Source organism: Grampus griseus (genome assembly GCF_964374135.1).
Source record: "Grampus griseus genome assembly, chromosome: 1".
Taxonomy (NCBI): Eukaryota; Metazoa; Chordata; class Mammalia; order Artiodactyla; family Delphinidae; genus Grampus; species Grampus griseus.
The window spans coordinates 125,650,194-125,671,482 of record NC_139017.1 but is presented as its reverse complement, the minus strand read 5'-3'; the positions used below and the strand labels follow the sequence as shown (position 1 = coordinate 125,671,482).

Below are 21,289 nucleotides of genomic sequence, written 5' to 3'. Positions count from 1 at the left end.
GACAAATACCATATGATATCAATTATATGTGGAATCTAAAAAAAACATGATACAAATGAACTTATTTATGAAACAGAAATAGACTCACTGACATAGAAAACAAACTTATGGTTACCAAAGAGTAAAGGGGTAGGGGATAAATTAGAAATTTGGGATTAACATATACACACTATATATAAAATAGATAATCAACAAGGTCCTACTGTATAGCACAGGGAACTATATTCAATATTTTATAATAAACTATAATGGAAAAGAATAGAAAAAAGAATATATTTATATATAATATATATAACAGAATCACTTTACTGTACACCTGAAACTAACACAACATTGTAAATCAACTGTACTTCAATTAAAAAGAAAAGCAAAGCTATCCTGTTTCCTTGGATTGGAAAAATTAATATTGCTAAAATGTTCATACTATCTGAAGCAATCTACAGATTCAATGCAATACCTATCAAAAGTCCAATGGCATTTTTCACAGAAATAGAAAAACAACCCTAGTATTTGTATAGAACCAAAAAAGACCTTTAATAGCCAAAGCAATCTTGAAAAGAAGAACAAAGCTGAAGGCATTACACTTCCTGATTTCAAACTATATTACAAAGCTATAGTAGTCAAATCAGTATGGTGCTGGCATAAGAATAGACACACAGACCAATGGAATAGAAGAAAAAGCCCAGAAATAAACTTATGCATATATGATCAATTTTTGACAAAGACACCAAGAACACACAATGGGGAAAGTATAGTCTCTTCAATAAATGGTGCTGAGAAGACTGGATTTCCACATGCAAAAGAATGAAATTAGACCCCTATCTTACATCATTCAAAAAAATTAACTTGAAATTACTTAAAGACTTAAATGTAAGACCTGAACTCATAAAACTCTTGGAAGAAAACACAGAGAAAAAGCTCCTTGACACTGGTCTTGGCAATGATTTTTTGGATATGACACCAAAAGCCCAGACAACAAAAGCAAAAATAAGCAAGTGGGACTACATCAAACTGAAAAGCTTCTGCACAGCAAAGAAAACAATCAACACAAAGGAAAGGCAACCTATGGAATGAGAGAAAATAATTGCAAACTATATATCTGATAAGGGGTTAATATCTAAAATATATAAGGAACATACAACTCAATAGCAGAAAAACAATCTGATTAAAAAATGGGCAGAGGAACTGAATAGACATTTTTCCAAAAAAAGATACACAAATGGCCAACTGGTAACAGAGAAGGTGCTCAACATCACTAATCATGAAGGAAATGCACATCAAAACTACAGTGAGATATTACCTCACACTTGTTAGAAGGACTTTTTTATCAAAAAGACAAGAGATAACAAATGTTGCAGAAGATGTAGAGAAAAGGGAACACTTCTACACTGTTGCTGGGAATGTAAAATGGTACAGCCATTATTGGAGATAGTATAGAGGTTCCTTAAAAAATTAAAAATTGAACTACCATATGATCCAATAATCCCACTCCTGGGTATATATCTGAAGGAACTGAAATCAGTATCCAAAGAGATATCTGCACACCTATGTTCATTACCTTTATACACAATAAGTGCAATAACCAAGCTATGGAAACAACCTAAGTGTCCGACAAGATGAATGGATAAAAAAGATGTGATGTATATATACAATGGAATATTATTCAGCCATGAGACAGAAAGGAATCCTGCCATTTGCAACAACATGTATGAATTTGGAGGACACAAAATGAAATACACAAGACAGAGAAAGACAAATACTATTTGGTATCACTTATATGAGGAATCTAAAAAAAATAAAAAGTGAAACTCATAGAAACAGAGAGTAGAATGGTAGTTCCCAGAGGCTGTGGGGTGGGGAAAATAGGGAGATGTTGATCCAGGGGTGCAAACTCTTATTTATAAGATGAATAAGTTCTGAGGATCTAACATACAGCATGGTGAATATCGTTCATAATACCATATTGTATACTTGCTAAGAGAGTAGATCTGAAGTGTTCTTACAAAAAAAAAAAAGAGAGAGAAAGAAAGAAAAAGAGTAACTATGTGAGGTGATGAATGCACTGATTATCTTGATTGTGGTAATCATTTAACATATGTATACATATACCAAATCATCACATTGTAAATTTTAAATATATATTGAATACAATTTTATTTGTCAATTATACCTCAATTTAAAAAATATTTATTATTATTGCATTTCTGGTATGGCCTTCTTTTCTTTGAGTCACTAAAGACTTAAGGTCTCTTTTAAAGAAGATGGTAGAAGAATGAAGGAGAATTTAGTGGGATAAAAACTCTTCCCCCGCCTCCACTTAGAGTTGAGCTTGCATAAATAAATGTGTACACCAGTAGACATATCAACAATTGCCTCCAGCTGCCTCATATTTTAGAATCGACTAGGAAGTAATCTCCTCTTTATATCCTTCCCTTTAAAGACTTCCTGTCCTTAATGTGTTTAGTATTTTTTAAATGTTTTTAAATTATCATATACAATATACTCATCCTAAAAAATAGGAAGTTATAGAAAAGCAAAAGGAAGAAAAAGTAACCATAATTCCATAATCCAAAGAAACCACTATTGATATTTTGGTGTACTTTTTCCACATACGGATTTTGTTTGGCTAGTATAGGTGAGAACTAGTACAGTGGTCTTCCAAATGTTTTCCTTAAATACCATTAAAATAAACTTTAAAAATTATGTACCCTATTGCATATTTTAAAATTAATGTCTAAAATATTAAACATAAGTCTAAAAAAGTTTACTTCCTTTTAAATAGAAATTACTGAATGTTTTACAAGATGAAATAAGTGAGACAAGGCTGTTATAGGGACAAATATGCCATGATATAGTTTGATAACAAAACCTTTAAAATTTTACTTGATTTCTTTCAGATTTGCTGTACTTTATTGATAAGGTAGTTACACATGAATTTTATCCAATGTGTCTAGAAAAAATATGACAGTCCATCAAAAATCTCATTTACATTTAAGAGGATAACCATAAGTCCCCCATACTACTTCTGATGCTCAGCATTCAGACTATTCCAAAATGGGCCCAAATATCCCCAAATTGGCTAAACTTCAGAGTACATCAATATGGGCTGAAATACAAGTATTTTAGTAAGCTTCACTTTTCTAAAAAATGTATACAATGCAGGAAAAGATTAGAAGCCTTATGAGTTTAACGCACCTTGATTAGTAATCAGAAGAGTTCTCTCTGAAACCAGTATCTCCACTTCTCTGTTTGTTTGGTACCCTGGAGCTAATTATACCCAGGGTCATGCACAATACTGAGATTTGGGGTGGAGGGATACCATTCTTTAAGAAACGAAAGAATGACTACTGTGAACCCAGGCTCATTCTCAGAGAAATCAAATGTAGGGAAGTGCACATTAGGAAGTTGAAAATCTGGAAACTGATCTCCTTAGGAGTATGCATGAAGTCTCCAAGAGCTACAGTTGTACACTGAAGGTTTTGAGTTCACCTCCGCTTCTGAGCATTCTTAAGTCTCTAAGAAACTCACAGGAAATAAGATAAAGTTGACCTTTAATGCACACCTCACAGGAAATGGTGATGATTCAGCCAGTAGCGCCCACTCCTCCGATAGAACTGAATGAGCCATAAGGTACTTGATACTGAGAAATGCTGAGCAGATGCATGTAGGGCACATGTAGGGTCCTTTGGATGAGTCAAAAGATTTATGGTATTTATTTCTCTTCAAAGCGACTACCTAACTCTTTATGAATAATGGGATTATTAATTCAGTAGTTGAGAAAATTAATAAAGTGACACCTCTTTTATCTGGCATAGTAGAAGAATGAGTTTTTCCAGGTAAAATTATCATCAAGAAAATTATAACTCCAAGGCCATAAAGTTACAAAAGTAAGTTCAACATTTTTGACAAAAAGTTTTCTGAAATGAATACTACTGTCTGTTACATTCTTAAGACTGCGGAACTGAAATTGTACTTTTCATAATTACTCAGTTGTGAGTTTTGAAAAGTAGGGCAGGCCCAGACAGTGAGCTGGGCACTGTTGGTGAAGCAAAGTGATATGGTGTGGTACACACCCACTGGAGGATGATGGGGTAGAAGTAGAGGCAGCTAAAAGAGGAATGCTGGTACCATAAAAAGGCAAAAGATTTACATGATCTGAAGAGAAACCAGAGTTATTTGGTACCATAAAATCTAGTTCAGAGTCACAAGTGTGAGATCAAACTGCAGGGAATAGGTAAGAAACCAAGCCTGAGTCACTGACCCAGATCAGGTAAACTTTGCCCTACAGGAGTTGGCATTCAGGGCTGAAGCTTGCAAAAGTGTGAACCTGAGGCTCCTGTATATTCCTCTCTGATCCCCTAATTGTTTTCATATTTTCTATTAGCATTTTTTTTCATTGTAATTTTAAAATACAATTTTGTTTCCTACTTCAGGGTCCTTGAAAGCCATTAACATCCTCTTCTGTAGTCACAACACTTAGCCAGTCTATGCTGGCACACAGAAGGCACTTAAGGCCCCTTTATCAGGCCTGTAACAATAGAAGGGCAGGGTGACACAGTCAATTATCCAAATAAGTCTTCAATTGCACATGCAAACGTCAGTATATTGAAGAGTGCAAAATGGTTCTTCACTCCAGGCTCAAGCCCCTTATTGCAGTATATACAGAAACCACCTTAAATAGACCTGAGGAGTGGCTCACTGCCCCTGCACAAGTCCATCCACAGCCACAGTGGGCTTTTCTTCTCTCATCCTAAATTTTGGGGGGCCCACCCATGCAGTTGCCTCTCTTTTGAATGTTTAAAGAAGAAATTGGGAGGAGGAAGCCACTTTCCTAGCCAAGTGTCTATTAAACATTTAGACTATTATTCTACTATGAATTGGGGAATTGCTTCAAAGCATAACTCCTGTTTTTTGCCTAGGGAAAAAGAAGCCCTCTGTCTTATCTTTGTGCTGCAGTTTCTAAAGGTCCTTTTCTGTCATCTTGGTTCGATTTGTGACTGCCCAAGGAGGAAGAGTGGATACATGTCTAGCCCCTGGCAGGGAGTGAGGAGGGAATCCAGTCACACTTTAGTCATTGTAGTACAGTAAGCCCTCTCAAATGGGAACACCTGTTTTACATGGTGTAGCGAGAGACTGGGCTGTACCACTGTATCCTAGCTACCAAGAATTGTGCAGATATGTACAAATGTCTGCCCTGAGCATATCCGTATATTAGGTGACTTCCTCTGGCCTCTATGGGTAGCCGTTGTCATCTTCTCTCCTACAAAAGACAATGCATCCAAACACCCATCAGTCTCCCCACCCTTCCATAATATTGATTTCCTTTTTTCCACACAGAATTGCTAGATTACTATGGCACAAAACTTTAAGCCTCCCAAATCAGGTCTACTGAATGGGATCTGCATATTTAGTGGTACCTTCAAAGGGATGGCTTAGGAGCTTTCACATGATTCAGACATTCTCCCCTACTAAAGCCACTTCAAAGAAACGCAGTAATCAAAGTAGAAATAGTGTACCTGCTTTGCAAGCACAAATTCAAGAGTTCCCTAGTCCTCCTCTCTAACCAGATTATCTGCCCTAAGCCAGGCCTATTTAAAAATGTTGGGGCTGCCATATCACTTCCCTATACAGAGGTGGTAGGTTTTCCACCTCTATTCAGAGTCAGGGAGTCACTAAGTTCCCATTTCAGGGATCAACAGTCCACTCCTTGTTCTTCTCATTCCCACACATATAGGGCATCTGAGTTCTGAGGCAAGACAGATCCCTCTAGGTCTCCTCCCCAATGCTAGACGAGTGTTGTTAGGCAACAGTTTAACATTCCAGGTCTTGGTCCAGCTATACTTCTTAAACTGGAAGATCCTAACCAATCCACTTCAAGGAGCTCCTTCTAGTAGTCAGTTGGTTTATGACAATGTTGCCACTGGATGGGGAAACTGGAGATATTTTCAATCCACAATAGGCAGGTAAATTTATAGAAAAGCACAATTGCATAAGGACTATAGTTCTAGCTGTTTTCTTCTGTTCTGAAGTTCCCTAAAGTGGATTTGAAGTTGGAAAAAAGCTAAATGTTGCATTAAATGTATTTACCCTGTATGTGTTAACTCAAAATATACTTACTAATTTAATATGATATATTTTCAAGATCATGCATTTTACACTCAATCACCCTTTTCATCCCCTCAGCCAACAACCATTCCAAACTTTTACCAAATGCTAGAGAAAAACTTGAAATTGTGTGACTTTTAGAAAATAAACAAGGTTTATTACTTGCAGGCTTGTAAGATGGTGACAAGATATCTTCCAAAATGGAATAATTTTGAAAGTAAAATGGAGTGTTATGTGTAATTACCTTGGGACAAGTTTAAATTGCACTGTCCCAGGGTACCCAGATGGCAACCCTGCCTATGGAAAGCAAGCCAGGACAATGGGTTTTGATGCTTTCTGATTAGCAAGTGAAGTCAGACCATTTACATACAAGATTTTATATAGTCGATCCTCATCATTCCAATTCTGTATTTGTGAATTTATTTACTAACTAAAACTGATTTGTAACCCCAAAATCAACACTTGCAGCACTTTGTCAGTCATTTGCTGAGATTTACAGAGTGGCGAAAGATTTGAGTCACACAATGTGCAAGTTCCCAGCTAAGAAACTTGTCTCGGCATGATACTGTAATCAAGTGTCCTTTCTCAAGTCTATTTTAGTGCTACATTTTTCACATTCTGTGCTTTTTTTTTGGTGATTTTGCTGTTTAACATGGCCCCCAAGTATAGTCCTGTAGTATTGTCTAGTGCTCCTAAGTGTAAGAAGTCTGCAATGTACACTACAAAGAACACCCGTGTTACGTAAGCTTTGTTCAGATATGAATTATAGGGCTGTTGGCCCTAAGTTCAATGTTAATGAGTCAACAATATAAACAGAAACACACGTAAACAGAAACACACACAAACACACATAAAGCAATATTACGTATTGATCCATTGATAAAATTGTAAGCAGAGACTCACAGGACAAAGAAGCAAAAGAAAGAATCACTAAAATAATTAATGAATTGGACTTAATCAAAATTAAAAACTTCTTTCAAAAGATGTTGGTAAGAAAATGAAAAAATAAAGTACAGACTAGGACAAAATATTTGCGAAACGTATGTCTGATAAAGGACTAGTTTCCAAACCACATATAGAACTCTCAAAACTCAGTAATAAGAAACATAATAAACCAATAAAAATGGACAAAAGATTTGAACAGACTGTTCACTAAAAAAGAGATATGCATGGCAAATATCTTTGAAAAGATGGTTAAGAAGTACCACCAGCCCCCATTAAAATAAATAAATAAATGAATCCTGATTTGCACTGAGCTGTCCATCAATCTCATCTCCACTGTCCGAATTCCTGAAAGATTAGATGATGTCCTCTCCTTTATTTTCTATTCTAATTCACTTCAATCTCCTTTTTGCCCCCATTTCTTTTCTGAAACTATTCTCAGGGAAGACAGACTTTTGTTAAATTCAACACTACCTGTTAGTTCCTATCATATTTAATCTCTGACAATTTGACACTGGTCACACACTTCTCGTATCTCTTCTTCTGTCCTTTGGTCAAGATTTTTGGTTCTGGCCACCTACTCCCTTCCCTTAGCTCCCTGGATGTTCTCTTTGAGTTCTCTTATTCTAATCTTACTTTTAATACTATTGACATGCTGAAATCTTCTAAATTTAGATCTTCAGCTCAAACTTCTCTCTTAAGTTTACCCATGTCTCCAATATCCTACCAGTCTTCTCTGAACATGCTGTAAACTCCTCTAAATCACCATGATCAGAACCAAATTCATTACTTCCCCACCCTCACTCCTCCTTTTGTGTGCTCAGTTAATGCTGTTATCTGCTGAGTCAGCAAAAGTAGCCACAGAGTCAATCCTTAAGCTCCCAAATTCTTAGCCCCACACAGCGGTTGTTCACTGCACAGCTGTTGAATTGGTCTCCACAGAGCTCTCAGGTGTGTTTCCTCCTCTCAGTTCTTACTGCCTTTGCTTTGCCTTAGGCCTTCATCAGACTCTGGTTTTCCATAGCCTCCTAACTGGACTCTCTACCCTCATTCAATTCTTCACACAGTAATTAGAATTATCTTTCTAAAAATCCAACTTGATTATGTATTTCTCTGCCTAACAATCTTTGCTATCTCTGACACTTTCTGATAAAGGAAGTTGGGGTTTTGTTGTTGTTGTTTTGGTTTTTTTTCAGTTGTGTAGCCTGACAAGCAACGGCCAGGTGGCGATGTGCAGCTGGGTGAATGGGAGGACGGACAGGAATACACAGGAATACAAAGCCCATTACATTCTGCCACTGACCTAATTTTCCAGCTCAAATCCTTTTCCCTTCAACCTGGAGAAACAACCTGCCAGTCCCAAACAATTTACTTGCACCTTCTGTTCTTGGTATGTGAAATGTTTTCCCATACCCTCTCCTTCACAGTTTAGAAAATTGTTACTGGTGATTAAAACCCAGTTGATAGTCAAAGACACTCTTATTCGTGTATTCCAGTGGACCTCAGCCCTGGCTGTTCCTTGTAACTACCAGGAGAAGCTTTTTAAAAATATCGATGCACAAACATCCACTCACAGAAGTTCTGATTTCATTGGGTACAATAAATTTGAGCATAGGAATGTTTTAAATATTCCCCCAGAGTATTCTAATGTGCTAGGTACAAAAGATATAAAAATTAAAAAGACAGTATGGAGTTTCTAACTTCAAGAAATTCACTGTGGAGGAAATTAATAAATTAATTGTCATTTACAATATAAAGGAGTACAAAGAGTGAAAAGATATTCATGTACAACAAATAAGGAGGCAAGAAAAGGTGTGTCGCAGAAGTCTCCTGGTGATGCTTACTATAAACCAACCAAATAATTTGATAATTATTTTATTTGGTTGTAGGATCCTGCTAAACCATGAACAATAGTTCAAAGCCACTAATCTGTAATTTTGCCATGTAAACAATACAATAAAGCAGATGTTCTGTGATTAATCACCATTATATCTTAATGCCCTGAACAATACCTGGCACATATTAGATGCTCAAAAATGCTTGTTAAATACATGAATGGTCAACAGTAGCATTTAAACTTTCTTTTCTTAAGAAATGGGTTTATAATGGATATCACTGTTGGTTGCAAATGAAAACTAAGCATCATATATTTGGTGTCAAAGATTTTGATAGATAAAGCATATATATGTGTTCTACTTCTTGTCTGAGACAGATTATTTTAAATTAAGATGAGGGAAAAAAAGTACTGACAAAGCAGTTCACTTTCAGTAATCTGGGTTTTCCCAAATAGTGACATAAGAGCCAGTCGTTTTGAATTGGACGGTTTGAGTTCCTCTCTGAGAATCTGAAATGTAGGTCGGTGCTTTGCTGACATTTCCATTTGCCTCATCACTGAAAACCTGAAGTGATCATTGACAGGCAGGCAGTGAGGAAAGAAGATGTGACACAGGCGACAGCCTGGCTCTGAAGTGGAATTATGTGCTTCAAACACGTTGAAAGGTAAAGAGACAACGATCATCTAAATACTCAAAAAACAGCTATATTTTCTTTTGGAAATACACGGGCCAAGTTGTCTTCTCTTATAAGTTCTTGTGGTATTTCATACAGTGGTTACTGATGGAAGTTGAATCTGTAATATTGTCTATCACATCACTTTAAATAATATTATTGTGTATATTCTATTAGGTGAGTAGCTAACTCCTAACTAGGAACATTTTAGGTCTTGTTTCGCCTATTATTTATAAAGTGAAGACCTACTATTGTTAACAAATTATGAAAGGGATCCTTATATTCATAAGTCACGGGGACCCCAGTTTTTAAAAGTGTTATCAGATATCTTGTGCTATTTGATGAGTCATAAGTTTTGTTGTTTTATATGAAAGGCTCAGATTTTACTAAAGAGATAAAAATAACTGAATAATGTTGATTATTGAATAATTTATTCAATAATGTAGGTAACTGATTAACTGAATAATGTAACTCCAGTTGTAAACTCATGGCAATATTGTTTGGCGTTTCTATAAGGTATTTCTTTTGAACTCTCTACAGATAAAAGGGCTTTCTGTAGATTTAACTGGTGATAGCACATAGGCCTTTGTCTCACTTTCTCTTTCTTCATTTTGAATGCTTTTTTTTCTGGAAGTTCTGACATCTTTGGCTTTTCCTGAGTTTTACTTATCAAAGACTAATATTTCTGTAGCTTGATAGACATGTAAACCTGGTCAGGAAAAGAACTGAGCATCAGGGGTTAGAGCAGAGAGAGATTTCTGATGAGAGAGACAAGATTAGGAGGAGTTATATTTTATCAAGGGTCAAAATGTCCTACTAAGGTAATTCATAGTGATTTTGGGAGGGTATAAAATTCCATACTTTTGCTTTACTCCTCCACCTGTATTCTACCTCCTCGCACTCCAGTAACTCCTTTGCCCTGTTTCCTTTACCTCCCCCTTCCTTCCTTCCTTCCTTCCTTCCATTTTTTCTTCCTAATTATTCTCATCAAAAACAACGGTTAGAAAAAATGTTGTGCCTTTTAGTATTTTATTGTTATTTTATTAAAATATTACAATTTAAACATTTCTCATATTTTTTCTAGAGGGCGACAAAGAGCTTTTTCCTGCTTTTGGTCATGAATCAGGTCACAATTCAATGGGACGTGGCAATAGCTCTTTACATATTCTTCAATTGGTGTCATGGAGGTACAGTGTTTTGAGTACCTATTGCTATTTTTTATTCAAATAAAATATTGAGTGTTTATTATGTTCATGGCATTATGCTAGGATCTCTGAAGAATAAAAACTTATTATATTCAAAAAAATTATATGCACATAAAATTATGTGGAATGAAATAAAGTCCAACCTCCCTACTAATTCAGGATTCATTTATCAAGCATCCTAACAGACAGACGTCTAATTCTTATACCAACATTTCCACGAAGGAGCTTATTATTTTGAGTTGGCATATTCTATCTTTGAACATTTTTAACTTATACGATAACTCATCAAACATTTCAACTTAATTCAATTCCACAAACCATTTATTGACGGTTACCGTGTGTCAGGTGCTGTGCTAAGCCTTGTATTCCTTTGTGCAGTAGTATTATGTGCTATTATTATTCCTATTTTGTAATTCATACAAACATCTGGCATTATGACAAAGGCATACACAGATTTTAGGAATCCAGGAGGGAGATCATCAGAAGTTCAGGCAGGGCAGCCATCAGCATTTGAGAGTTTCTGCATAGCATCCTGGGCAGGTGACAGGGATTCATTTACTAGGAGATAAGCAACACCAAGGCAGGGTTCTAGACCTTGAAGGAAGCTTTGCAAATCATGCAAGTTACTCAGAATAGTGACAAAAGCAAAACTGTCTTCTGTAGCTTGGGACACATTATATTAGAGATATAGAAGTAGCCCCACCTTGAGAACTAGAATCCTTCCAGCAGGATATTGGACACTTCCAGAGTCAGACCAACAGCTATCCAAGAAGACTTAGTAAAAATAAGACACCAGCTACTTTTTCCAGCTTCTGGAAATATGCAAATGATAAGTAGGACTTCTGTTTATATATCCAAGTGATTAATATAAAGCATAGAGAAATAAGACAAGCCCGTGTCATGTGGCAGAGACCTACTAGCTGTCCATTAAAAATTATTTTATATATTATTGTTCAATCTGCTATGAATATTTTTAATATCATCCAGACTATCTTCTCCACGTTTTCTACTAGAACAATATTTTACCCCTTTTTAACAGATTTACTGAATAAAAAATATACTATGTTTAGCATTCCTCTGACCAATCTAAAAAGAAGAAACTAATGTTTTATATGACTTATTTTAACATATTAAAAAGAGAAATTGACAATTTTTCGTATGACTTATTCTTATATAATCCATGTTGATTCCTGCTGATTACTGATTTTTTTCTATGTACTGAAAAATGATCAACTTACTAATTCATTCTTGAATGTTGTGAAGCTCAGTGGTCCAGTGTTTCTGGGGTTCTTCTTTATTCCACTTTTGAAAACCAGGAGAATATTTGTCCAAATCTGAATTGATATTTTCTGTGTATTCTCAAACACTACTCGCAATTGTTTCATGAAAGTATTCACAGATTTTTTAAGGTGCTCAAGATGCAGTTTGTCTGAACATGAATTGTTGAACTTATTTAAAGCAGTCAGATGCTTTCTTAAAACTTCTTTCCATGTCTTTGCCTTCAATTCCCTATTGATAATGATGGAATTATTTTTAGCATTACCTCAACATTTAAATATTTATAACTTATATGTAAATGTTCATTACATAAATGGCCATATTCAATTATGTTTATATTATAAAAAATTAATTCTTTTTTTTTAAAATTAATTAATTTATTAATTAATTTATTTACTTTTGGCTGCATTGGTCGTTGCAGTGTGCGGGCTTCTCATTGTGGTGGCTTCTCTTATTGTGGAGCATGGGCTCTAGGCACGTGGGCTTTAGTAGTTGTGGCACGTGGGCTCAGTAGTTGTGGCTTGCGGGCTCCAGAGCGCAGGCTCAGCAGTTGTGGTGCACGGGCTCAGCTGCTCTGCGGCATGTGGGATCTTCCCAGACCAGGGCTCGAACCCGTGTCCCCTGCATTGGCAGGTGGATTCTTAACCACTGCTCCACCAGGGAAGCCCCCAAAATTTAATTCTTTAAGCTTTGAATTCCAAAGATAAGAACTTTTAAAAATCAAATACTGACCTTTAATTATCACTATTTTGATAAGGTTTTAAGATATTCTGATACAGGTATTTCCAGAAAAAGCCTACAATAAATTTTCCTTGATGTGAATTTAATTTAATTGATATTGCATTGCATTGTCATTCAAGTTTATGAAAATGACTTTATTGTCTTTTGGTTATAAAAATAATATATTATATAATTTTTAAAACACAGAAATATACAATAAAAAATTACTCTAACACACAGAGATTATCATTGTTAATATCTTAGTGTATTTCTTTTTAATTCATTCATTGAGTTATTTTTAACATTGAGCCTCCATTAAATATGTTGTTTTGAAACTTGCTTTTCAACTTAAAAATGATGAATTTTAAGTGGTTGTTAAGCAATAAATTTTTGCAGTTAGTAATTAGTACTGATTTTACTCATTAAACTCATAGTTTTCTGTTAAAAGTAGTCTTTATCAAGTGAAAGTGAAAGTAGCTGGTGAAAGAGTGAAAGATTGAGTAGCTGGTTAATGGGGTTTGGATTCTGCAGTGCCAATTCTTATTCCTAATGTTACCTTTGAAAAATGAGGTAGACTCAAAAAGTCTCAGTCCTCACCTTTAAAATAGGAGAGCTAATAATATTTGCTCTTTAGACAGCTAGAGAAGCTTAAAGGCTGAAAGCTGACTCTAGTCTGGTGTCATGCTGCCGAACATCAATAGAACACGGTAAAAACACACTTTGATAAACTAAACAAATGATACTCTGAGTCCTAAAACTCTTTTCTAATGGAAATTATTCAGTTAATCGAAAAAAATTTTTAAATGCAATAGCACATTCTTCTGAATCTCTGGTTTTAATGCTTTACATGGAATTTTTAATTTTATCTATTTGTTTTCCAGGAATTACAAATATAAACTGCTCTGGACGCATCTGGGTAGAACCAGCCACAATTTTTAAGATGGGTATGAATATCTCTATATATTGCCAAGCAGCAATTAAGAACTGCCAACCAAGGAAACTTTATTTTTATAAAAATGGCATCAAAGAAAGATTTCAAATCACAAGAATTAATAAAACAACGGCTCGCCTTTGGTATAACAACTTTCAGGAGCCACAAGCCTTTATGTACTGTACTGCTGAATGTCCTGGATATTTTCAAGAGACACTGATATGTGGAAAAGACATTTCTTCTGGATGTAAGTGTTGAGGTGCATTCAAAATCCAAATGAAAGTTAGGCTAACAATTAACTGGTAATTACCAATCTTGTCTAAAAATAGAGGCAAATTTATATATTTCACTTCTTGTATTAGTTTAATGTAAGAGTTGCAAATTCAAATGTCTCCAGGGGCCAGGCTGGTGAAATGTGTGAGTTAAGGAGGCTGGTGGGATCCGTGCAGAGAGGAAAGCACAGAGATGGTCTACTGGGCTCAGCCACTGCCCAGCTTCAGCATCTATGAGGGTCCAGTATCCCTAGATCTTTGGACACTTCAAAAGAAGACAGAAGTGTAAATTTTCAATGTGAACTCTACAAACTTTAAATGTTTGTATGCCAATGCATTCAAAAAATAATTTTTCAACACTAGTCTGGCCAAACACAGCATATGTGAAGGGCAGCATCCTCAGATTTTCACTGTTGCTCTTCTCATCTGTCTTTTACTTAACATTGTTATCCAAACTATTCAATAATATCAACCTTGAAGCAGATCCCATTGAAAAATTTTGAGGCTAAGATTTAGGAAGGAGAAAAACATTTGCAACATTAGCTTTGTGTGCCTGCTATACTTCTTACCAGCTGTGTGACCTTGGGCAAGTTGCTTAACTAGTCTGAGCCTCAATTCCATGTCTGTAAAATGAGGCTAATTATATTGGCTATGGTAAGCATCAAATTTCAATAATTTATTTGAAAGTATATTATACACTTTAAACTACAACATTAATGTGCCTAAACCCTCTTAAATGCATCCTTTTGATAAAACATGGGGAGATTCTGATACAATTCCCTGCTCCTAATGTCACTGCCCTAATTGTGAATAATTGTGTTTGTTATTACAATTATTAAGAAAAAAATTAAGTTAATTTTTTAAATATTTGGTAAGTTCAATTTGTGTTCATGGTATTCTGAAGGTGTTTAAGTTACTATAGTAACATGGGCTGGCTTGTATAATTATACACTTAACTCTTGGTTCTATTATTATGAAGGAAAAATCAGTAAGTTCAGCATGGTTTTAACCCAGAGGTTCATTCCTACAGCATCTGGGCCCATTTTCAGTGAAAGATAGAGGGCTTTGGGTCTTTGTCATGCTCCCTTTCTCCATACTTTCGAGAATCAAATCTGAGTTCTTCCTCATCTCCAGTACTCAGCTAGACAGAGCAAGCCCACCTGGCCACCTCCACCTGCCCCTTGAGGGGATGTCTGAGAAGCAAGAGGCTTCCTTGTTCTCAAGTAAGGCTATCGTCCTGCTGGGCTCCTGATCTCTGTGATTTTCAAGAGAGAAGAGCCGTGGGAAGTGGTAGAGGTCAACTAAGGAAGGAAATTAGTAGGTTTTGGAGTCAAAGAAAAAATTTATGCCTTAAAGTAATACTAACATGCTAAACTTGCCCTAAATTGTAGGAATTGAAACCACAAGTAGACATCTTATCTGATGTCTAAGGACTTCTTAGCTTGTCCACATCCTCAGGAAACAGAAATAACCCTTCATGCTTAAATACTTTCCTATTTTTTCTTTGGGGGTGTGGTGGGGTGTTGAGAGAATATTTCTTTAGAGGGCAAATGAGTAACTTTCACAGTTGTGTGGAAAGGTTAGTTTTTAATTAAAGCCAGAGTAAGAAAGGAGGCAAAAGAAGTACGCCTCCTTCCCTCTTTTGCAGTTTGGGTGACAGGTTATTGCCAACCGCTCTCCCTGTGTTGCCTGAGGCCCTCTGCCCTCAAACACAACCACCAGGCGATGTTTAAGGCCAGGAAATGGCCTTTTCTCCCCTTCCAGGACAACATATTAGAAGTACTTATACTTTTTGCTGATGGCTGCTTAGAAAGAACATCATCCTTTCCACTTATTTACTTTGTGAGTTGGAACTTCTTACATAGACCTCTGGTTATGAGCGTGAAATTGTAACTGCCATGTAAGGGTTTACTCAAACCCCTGGATTCAAGAACCCCTGTGTTCTCAGGCTCTGCACTCTTAGCAAACAGAACTTTCTATTTAAGTAGGTCAAGCAAAGGTTTTTGAGGGGTTTTGTGGTATTCTAGAAATCACATTGCTTTCACTGATCACTTTGATTACAGGATATTCATCCTGTGAGCTTTATTGTGTCAACTTATCATCACTGTTCTGAACAAAATGATTATGTGTATTTTTTTAAACTGGAGACAAATCATAAAAGACAAAGAGAAGATAAATGAGTCGTTGCTGTTCCTAAAAAGATATCTAAACATATTAAAAAGGTTCTGTACCTTAATGTGTAATTTGTGAAATACAAACTATTATTATCACAGTTTTCATTTTTAGCCATAATCTTAAAAACTTCCTAGATTCTTATCTGTGATTAAATGCATGCATATTATGAAAAGTATTCTATTAGAGTCACACCATTCACGGGATAAAATACTATAAGATGTCTTTATTCATTTAAAAACACCAGATTAAACTATTCATGAAAGTCATATATCCACATAATCATTTATTTAAAAGTTTAAATATCTTTGACTTAAATTTTAACCATCTTTGATCTCTACTTGTCATCAGTGCCTAGAAGGCACTGAATATTCGTCTTTAACATTGCTACTACGTCTCATTAGTGACACAATAGGCTGGTCTGCGTGCTCCTTAGGTAAGGAATTATGGAGTGATCTTTGACAGAAGTATTGACTTTCTTTTAATTTTAAATTCTTCTCATTGTCATTTTATTAGTCAAGCCAATCAAGTCATGAAATAAACTTTACTAAGTGGTTGGTATGCACCATAAATGTGTTAAACGATAGAAATTCAGAGAAGAGGGGATCACAGACAGTGCCTTCAAGAAGCTCTCAGTAGAAAATGATACTTGGCTAAACTTTGAATTAACAAGAAACCTGGCCTGTGAATAGTGAGGGACCCAATTGTAGGGGAGAGGTGCAATTAGTAGGAGAGAGCAGAGTGTTTTCTGCTATCTGGCTGTACAGAAGGTTTTTATCCATGGACATTTAATAACCTGGCAATGAGATCTAAAAACAATTCGGTCTTATTCGTATAACCATATTCACATTCCCTTCTTTACATAGCTTCACATTAACAAATAGTGTGTATATTTGCATGTGTGTATATAATCTATTTGATCTTTTGCAAAGTTAATTAGTTATCAGACACTTCAGAGAGAATGCTGTGGAATAACATAGCCCAAAAGACTGACAGCTGTCTTTTAGGATGGCCAAATCAGTGATACTCTGTCTGAAACCAGAGGGAAAAAATAACTTCAGCACAGATCACTGAGGGACCCCAACTCAATCAATATCCAAAATGATTTAAATTTATGTTTCCACAGCTACCTCCTTCAAGGCTCAAAGAAAACTTAAAGATTTCTTTTATCCTACTTGGAGTCCAGTTTCTCCCCATTGTAACTTGATACTACAACTACACATTTTAGTGTGTTCTTACTGTTTGAAAACACGTTTTTTTTTTTGTTTTTTTTCTGAGAACGCCAAGTTAAAGTTTTATTTTTATTTAACATCTTTATCGGAGTATAATTGCTTTACAATGGTGTGTTAGTTTCTGTTTTAAAACAAAGTAAATCAGCTATACATATATCCCCGTATCTCCTCGAAAATATGTTTTTTAATTGTAAAATCAAATTGCATTCATGTAGAAAGTTTTTAAAATTTTGGACTAACAAAAAAGAAATACTTATCATTTCTATAATCCCATAATCTCACTACTAACAGACTCCCTCTTTAATAATTTGGAATATGTCTTTCAAGTTTCAGTCTTTTTCTCTCTCTCCTCTTCTCTATCTCTCTGTTTGTCTCTCAAATGAGACTACTATACTATACTATTTTTTTCACTTTATCATATGGCCAGTACTTACTTACTTAATTAAACATATTTCTAGTACCTTCCAAAGGCCATATACTTAAACTGTCTTCTATAACTTTGTTTTTGGATGTATTTTAGGAGTGTATTTTGGGTTGTTAAGGTGGTCTCCAATTCTTTCATTATTAGGAACAACACTTTAAGAGGCAAACCCTTTTTAGCCAAATATTTTTGTATATCTATGAACATTTCAATATGGTTGCATTCCTAGATTTAAAATTGCTGGGTCGCAAGATATTACTCCCACTTTTAAAGATTGTGATATGTAAAGTGCTCTCCATAAAGGTTGTATCAATTTGCATTCCCACCAGTAGTGTGTTAGAGGATTTCCCTGAGTTCATTCCAATACTGTGGATTAACATTTTTCAAAATCCTTGCCAATTTGATAGATCTAAATGACATCTATTATCGGTTTAATTTGCAATGAGGATAAGTTTTTCATATATTTATTTCTTCTTTTATAAGTAGTATTCTTGGTAGATGATTTACAGGTGAAGTGCAAGAACATACTTGTATTTAAGATAAAGCTTTGGGTATAACTTCAGGTGCATAAATGTCTGCATTTTTATTCTTTCTGAGCCCCCATCCTTTCCTTTTTTTTTTAATGGGAAAGAATTATCATTTTCTTTTTTTTCCTTTTTTTTGGGGCGCACAGTGAGGCATGTGGGATCTTAGCTCCCCGAGCAGGGATCGAACCCACGCCCCCTGAAGTGCAAGTGTGGAGTCTTAACCACTGGACTGCCAGGGAAATCCCTCTTGTCATTTTTTGAGTCGTCAAGTTTCCCAGGCAGTATTGCAAATGTAGGCACAAGCTGAGAGAGCCACACCTGAAAAGTGAGCATATGCTAAACACTCAGTATTTCCATACTTCTTTTTTTATCTTGATTCTTGGTAATTTATTATTGGATGATGCATCTGAAATTCCAGATTCAGTTCTACAGTTGCTGGGGTTTCATAGGCTTCAGAGGCTCCAAGGGCTCAAACAATGTCATTAGAACTCTCTCATCTTTTCTCATTTCTTGGGTTTTGTTTTCCCATGTGTTGGCTTCATTCTTAAATAGACTGTTTCACTATGACAGCAAGATGGCCATCAACAACTCACAGCTCACATGTTACTCAGAGATAGCAGTTTCAGTGGAGGAGAAGCACCTCTTTTACAATGGCTCCAGAAGAAGATCCTTGGATAACTCTGATTGGTTCATCTTGAGTCATGTGTTCATTCCCAAGGGAAATACTCTGATTAGTTATCCTAGGTCAAGGGTACACTTCTGTGTGATTGACAGCCCTTGGCATAGGGGTGGAGGTTGGGAGTGAGGGAGATGTCAATTCTCACAGGGAAAGATGGTAGCAGACAAAAACTAACAATATTCCCCATAACAGGGCCACTCGGGGAAAGAGTTGAGGGCATGGGAGAAGGGAAAAAGAGAGAGAAACTAGAAATAGAATTCTATGAATGCCAAAAATTTTTAATCTTTTTTTATTGTAGTAAAATGTACCATTTTAACTATTCTTAAGTGCACAGTTCTGTGGCGTTAAGCATATTGTATATTCACATCACTGTGTAACCATCACCACCATCCATTCCCAGAACTTTTTTCATCTTGCAAACCCAAAACTCTGTACCCATCGAACAACTCCCCATCTCCCCCATCTCCCCAGACACCATCATTCTGCTTTCAGTCTCTGTGTGTTTGACTGTTCTAGATACCTCCTATAAGTGGAATCATATAGTGTTTGCACTTCCATGTCTGGCTTATTTTATTTAGCATAATGTCCTCAAGGTTCATCCATGTTGTAGCATGTCAGAATTCCCTTTCTTTTAAAGGCTCAGTAATACTCCATTGTACGTATGAACACCAAACTTTTAAAGTGGGTAGTGGAATAGGTGCTGGAGAAGTAGATAGTTGCCAGAGCAGAAGAAAAACACCATGGAGAACCCTTTCACAAGAGCCAAACGGCAGAGAGGTTTCAAGGTGGGAGTGACCAAAATAGCAAATGCTGCAGAGGTCAAGCTCAATGATGACTTCACAGAAATCATGGGATTTGTGGATTAGAAAGTCACGATGACCTTAACAACAGTGGTTCTGGTGGAATTGCAGGTCTGAATCTTGATTGTTTGGGGTTCAAGAGTAAATGGGAGTTGAGGGAAAAGACCAGTATAATGGACTTAAAAAAAAAAAAAAGCTATTATGAAACGGAGAAAGATACGTTGGCAGCTGAGGGGAGACAATTTGGAGAGGAATTTTCTTTTTGGATGGGAGGAACTTGATCACCTTAGTATCCCAAAGGAGGGGAGAATATAGTAAAGGATATGGAGAAAAGTAGCAATGTTTGAGGGCAAAGTGGGTTGCAAGGTGAGCTGGTAGGGATGGAATGGGGGAGGTGCTGTGTACCAATTGGCCTGGTTTTCCAAATAAAATGGAAAGTTTATCAAGTAACTATAAAAAACTTTATGTTTCTATGCTCCTAAGTGATATATTTTGTTGCAGATCCACCAGATGTCCCTGACAAAGTAACCTGTGTCATTTATGAATATTCAGGCAACATGACTTGCACCTGGAACCCTGGGAAGCCCACCTACATAGACACCAAGTATGTGGTGTACGTGCAGAGGTAGGTTCCCTCCTAACAGTCTAACCTGAGCAATTCCACTCCAGTCCAGCCCATGCTGTGCCTCCAGCAGAGATCCAAGAAATCAACTTTAAATATTAAATGCATCCTTTTTATCACCAACTCCCTAATAATGATCAAGGAAGCTACCAAAACGCTTTTCAGGCCATTAATATTTTCACTCTGTGGGAAAATGTGTTTCATAATCTTTCTACTCTTTTTACTCATTGGAGGTAATTGGGGGCAAGGGCCTAATGGGATACAGCACAGCACAGTTTTAAAAGGATCTTTGCTCAAATCCCAGCTCCATCCTCCTTCTAGGGTTTAGGCAATTTTAATCTCTCCAAATTGCCATTTCTTTATCTTTAAAATGGGTTTAAAAATAAAACCTAATGCACAGGGTAATTTTAATTATTTAAGTGGAATTTGGCTTTTTAAGTATGTATCACTGTGCCAGGTCCACAGTCAGCACTACATTCATCGAAGCTATTAGTTATTAATAATGACCCCCAAATCTTAAATTTGGTGTCTGTGTAGGCTGACCATCTTCCCTCGTTTGCCTGAGACTAAGGGAGCTATCAGGACACAGGACTTTCAATTTTAAAACTGAAAGTAATAATTGAATGAAAGTAATAATTTTCTAATTGGAGTTGAGGAGGGCTTTGTGGAAACGCTCTTTTGTTACGTTCTAACGATAACCAGACTTCAGGAGCCAGACAACCATGCAGCCAAAATCTCTTAAGTTTTATGCTTAAGGACAAATAATTGATCATAAGAGTTATATTACTTCATACTAAATTAAATTGGGAGAAATGTATCTTTAGTTTCTGCTATTCAGAAACTGCAAAATAGGAAAAGGTTGATGTGAAAAAAAT

At 36.1% G+C, this 21,289-nt stretch overlaps 1 protein-coding gene across 1 annotated transcript in view; it reads left to right on the top strand.

The window, feature by feature from the left end:
- Positions 1–10,672: 10,672 nt before the first annotated feature.
- IL23R (interleukin 23 receptor) overlaps positions 10,673–21,289 on the top strand; it is a gene marked incomplete at both ends in the record, with an annotated part of 53,224 nt that continues 42,607 nt past the window's right edge. The window contains 3 exons of the mRNA XM_082674277.1: positions 10,673–10,742; positions 13,640–13,936; positions 20,294–20,417. Of these exons, the coding sequence (XP_082530403.1) occupies positions 10,673–10,742; positions 13,640–13,936; positions 20,294–20,417 (491 nt within the window). The remainder of the gene's footprint in view (positions 10,743–13,639; positions 13,937–20,293; positions 20,418–21,289) is intronic.